The sequence below is a fragment of the Vipera berus genome (assembly GCF_964194415.1).
Source record: "Vipera berus genome assembly, chromosome: 5".
Taxonomy (NCBI): Eukaryota; Metazoa; Chordata; class Lepidosauria; order Squamata; family Viperidae; genus Vipera; species Vipera berus.
The window spans coordinates 82,327,100-82,331,451 of record NC_138207.1 but is presented as its reverse complement, the minus strand read 5'-3'; the positions used below and the strand labels follow the sequence as shown (position 1 = coordinate 82,331,451).

The 4,352-nt window shown below is 38.8% G+C and overlaps 1 protein-coding gene across 1 annotated transcript in view; it reads left to right on the top strand.

The window, feature by feature from the left end:
- Positions 1 to 3,839, top strand: part of NUDT13 (nudix hydrolase 13) — a 12,551-nt gene extending 8,712 nt beyond the window's left edge. The window contains exons 7-9 of the mRNA XM_081328744.1: positions 1,023 to 1,134; positions 2,724 to 2,878; positions 3,531 to 3,839. Coding sequence (XP_081184870.1) covers positions 1,023 to 1,134; positions 2,724 to 2,878; positions 3,531 to 3,719 — 456 coding nt within the window. The 3' untranslated portion in view covers positions 3,720 to 3,839. The remainder of the gene's footprint in view (positions 1 to 1,022; positions 1,135 to 2,723; positions 2,879 to 3,530) is intronic.
- The last annotated feature ends 513 nt before the right edge of the window (positions 3,840 to 4,352 follow it).

The following is a 4,352-nucleotide window of genomic DNA, read 5'->3' as shown; positions in this document are numbered from 1 at the left end:
AAAAATATGAGGATTTTGGCTAGGTAGAACCAAACTCTTTTCTTATTAGAGAAAAGTTCTTGACAGAAAGACACTTCTCCTGGTTTCTAGGCCAGCACCTTAACCATCACACGGTTATCTCATCTACTCTGGTCATCAGTCTTTCTTTTTTTTTTTTTTTGCTTTAGCTAGCAACAGGTTTAAGGTTGATCCTGATAGGATTACGTGTGTCTGGCTGTTGTTATTTTGCTCCAAGGTAAATGTAAGTGAATATTGTTCTAGAAATCTCTCTTGCTGGTCCCATATTCCACACTTGCGTTATTTTTTGTCTGATTTATTTATTTATTTATTTATTTATTTATTTATTTATTTATTTATTTATTTATTTATTTATTTATTTATGGGACTTATATGCCGCCCTATCTCCCGAAGGACTCAAGGCGGCTAACAACAATAAAAACAACAATACAAAAGTTAAAAGAAATTAAATAAACAGCCCCAAAATAAATTAACTAAACAATTAAAAATTAAAACATTTTAAAAACCCGTCATCAATCCAGGTCAGCCTGATGAAAAAGGAAAGTTTTGAGGTCGCGGCGAAAGGACCGGAGATCCGGGGCCATCCGGAGCTCAAGGGGGAGTTGGTTCCACAGGGCTGGCGCTCCCACAGAGAAGGCCCTCCCCCTGGGGGTCGCCAGCCGACATTGTCTAGCCGACGGCACCCTGAGGAGGCCCTCTCTGTGTGAGCGCACTGGGCAATGGGAAGTCGTCCCCGGCAGCAGACGGTCCTGCAGATATCCCGGGCCTAGGCCATGTAGGGCTTTAAAGGTAAGTACCAGCACCTTAAATCTCACCTGGAAGACAACCGGCAACCAATGCAGCTCACGTAGGAGGGGTGTAATATGGGAGTATCGGGATGCTCCCATCACAACCCGCGCGGCCGCATTCTGCACCAGCTGGAGCCTCCGGGTGGTCTTCAATTGCAACGTCATGTGAGAGCTGGCTAATGTAATCATTGTCCTGATGTGTTTATGCCTTTTTAGATGTCTCCAGTGGTTATCACATTGGTGTCCGATGGGAGTCGATGCCTACTTGTACGGCAGGCATCCTTTCCTAAAGGGATGTACAGTGCTTTGGCTGGCTTCTGTGACGTGGGTAAGACAGCATGTCCACAGTACGGGTTTTAATGATAGCTTCTGAAATGTAGCTTCTAGGCGGTAACCCTCTCAAAGCAGAGATGATATATGAGCCTTAACTAACTAGCTCATTATGTTGCATGTAATTGCCATATTGTTCAGACTTGGTCAGACAAGTTAATGGATGTATTGTGTTTGTTCTGAAATGAATCTAGGAAAAGGAGGAAATTAAGTCAGCATGTCAAGTATCTTGATAAATCTAGAACTCAAGTGAATCAAAATTTTGTGTTCGATTAGCCTACTTCAATCTGATGCCCTTCAGATTTGATAGGCCTGCCGCTTGCGGTTGTAACACAGGTTGAGACCAAATTGGCTAGGAATTATGGGAGTTCAATCCCATTTATACGGATTGTGTCTGTCTCAATATATCTTCAGGACATTTGATTGGGGAGATAACGTTTTATTTTAGCCATTAATCTTTAATAATTATTTAGCCTAGGAAGTAGGCATGATGTGGTTTGTTTGGTCTTGGCCTAGTATATTTTTTCTGCCCAGTATTTGGTTTTCAAACCATGTTTTCTGGTATAGCATGTTGTATGAACACAGCTTTTTTGATGTTTCAAAACACCAGAATTATTCTCCAAAAAATAACCAGCCAATGGAGTGAGAGGTCTATATGAATTTAAAGGTATTGTTATCTAAATTGTCAACTCTTTGATACAGCCTGCATTTATGCAACATGTATAACTTGGTTGCTGAATTAATTTGTTTTTTGACTTTGCTTTAAAATAAACTTACCAAATACAGTGAATTTGCTAAAGTAATAATCTAACCATTACCTAATCCTGATCACTTTAGTATGCTGTGTCATAGTATCTGCCAGATCTTTACCTAACCTGTTTTAAGTTTGTGAATATAAAATTTGAGTTATGGGTTTGGTAAATTGAGGAAATCTTCTTTTGTGACTCAAACCAAGCATCTTTATAGCTTTTCCTGTTAGAACAACAGAAAAGGACAATAATTGACAAGTTTACATTAATTATAAAAATAAAAGGCAATATTTTTGTAAAAAAAATACTGGCTTTTAACTGCCATGAAACTGGCAGTGTTATTAGATAAATTTCTAGAAATTTATTTATTTAAAACATTTGTACAGTACAGCCAGTTATTTTAAAACAACCCTGTGTGGCTTACATGTAAACAGTCCATTAAGTATTTTTCTAGTTGGCTTTTTTCTGCTGACGTGCAAAAGCTAGCCTAAGTGGCATTAAAAAAAATGAAGAAAAAAATGAAATACATTTTCTGAAACAAAACAGAGTAATGGCACTTTGCTATTTATAAGATAGCTGTGCTAAGGTGGTGGCAGATAAACTCTTCAAGTATCATCATGATCACGCTTTCATGAAATTTTGATGACCGTTGGCATATGGACAGTACTTGGTAAAAATGTCAACTCTGCATAATCAGTATATCATCATCCTTTTTTAAAAAAAAACACCTGATGGTCTATATGTTAGAAAGAGATTTTGTATTTGTGCTACCAATGCTAAAGAAAGATATAAAGGTATTGGGTATGAAGATATCCTTCATTTTGTTTTCTGTGTTCAGGTGAGAGTCTAGAAGAAACGGTCCAACGTGAGGTTGCTGAAGAAGTAGGCTTAGAGGTGAAATCTCTCTGGTATTCTGCATCTCAGCACTGGCCATTCCCAAACAGCATCCTCATGATAGCTTGTCATGCATTAGTGCATCCCCTACAGAGCAAAGTAAGAAGGCTGCTAGAATCCTACTTCGATTTTATTTGATGCTAGTTTATGAATGAGAACCTAACCTTTCTTGAACTCAGCTTTCCCCAATTTGATGCCTTTCAGATACAATGTGTTGGGACAACTATTGCAATAACTTTCTGGAACTTCTGAATGTTATAATTCTGTGCATTTTGAGGCCACTGAGTTCCACGCTAACTGACAAATAATCACTATTCCCTTTGATTCTTTGATGTTTTATGAAACTGCTGAAAAACAATTCTGGATCATGTCCTTCCCCAACCCATCTTTTCTAGCCATGCTGCCTGGTGAGCATATGATTGTAATAGTCATGGATAGCTATTAAATTATACCATGAGCCATTTCCTTGACAAGATCATTTAATGGACATACCTTACTTTGTAGCCTCTGCAGTATTTTTCTAAAGCAAGTTATAGGCTGTTCTTTCACTGCATGTGGGGAAAGGAGCTTGGCGCAGTAAAGTCTTGCCTTATGCTGAACCTATGATGAAGAAGAGATTTGAACTGAAGCAGCATTGTCTTGCTACTCAGTTTTAGATGTAGCTATGGGTAATACACTAATACACCTTCACTAGAAGATGACAATTTTTTTAAAAAAAAATTGCTTTGATTTTCAATTATTTCATTTGCAGTGTACAATCAATACTCAGGAGCTTGAATCTGCCAGATGGTTCAACCATGAGGAAGTGGTGAAGGCCCTCGAACGGGAATCACGGCCTTCCAAAGACACAGATGACAGAGCCTCTTTTTGGGTGCCACCTAAACAAGCTATAGCTCGACGGTTGATCCAAGAATGGGTGAAGCAGAAAACGTCTCCTTAGTTTTAAAAAAATGTGCAGGGGGAGGGGGGGAATGATGGTAACTTTATATCTGATGTCTCGTTTTGCAGTGGTCCTCCATATTTTGTGGAGTAAGTACTGGTAAACCATATTAGATCTTTTGACACGTTGTCTTGAAAATTCATTGTTGTAGAAATCATTGAATGGGTTTGGAACGAGAGGTTGATATCCCCGTATGGCAATAATATGTAGCAAAACCAGTCTAAACTTCTGTTCCTTTTGGAAACTCATAAGATTTGGGAGTATTCTTGGGATTTCTTAGTAAAGCCATTTGTGGGCAGATCTGGGCTTTGAATCGCTTGCTTGTCCTTGGAAGCATCCTGACCATGCCACCAATTGGGGTTGGGAGTAGAGTTCAAATTCTTGACCACCAGGAAACTCTATGACCAATTTTGTCCTTATTGGGATTCATCAGGTCCTCATAGCCATTATAGTTAATATTACTCTTACATGGTTGACTCTCCTCTGTCCGTTTGACTCCTCTTCCCTCTTTTTAAACACATGCCTCCTGTCTCTAAAAATAGTGCAATTGTTTGCTAGATATATATGTTCCCCAGCCAAAGTTCTGTTTTCTTATTCTTCCTGTGAGAATTCGTGCGATCTTAAAAGGATTCT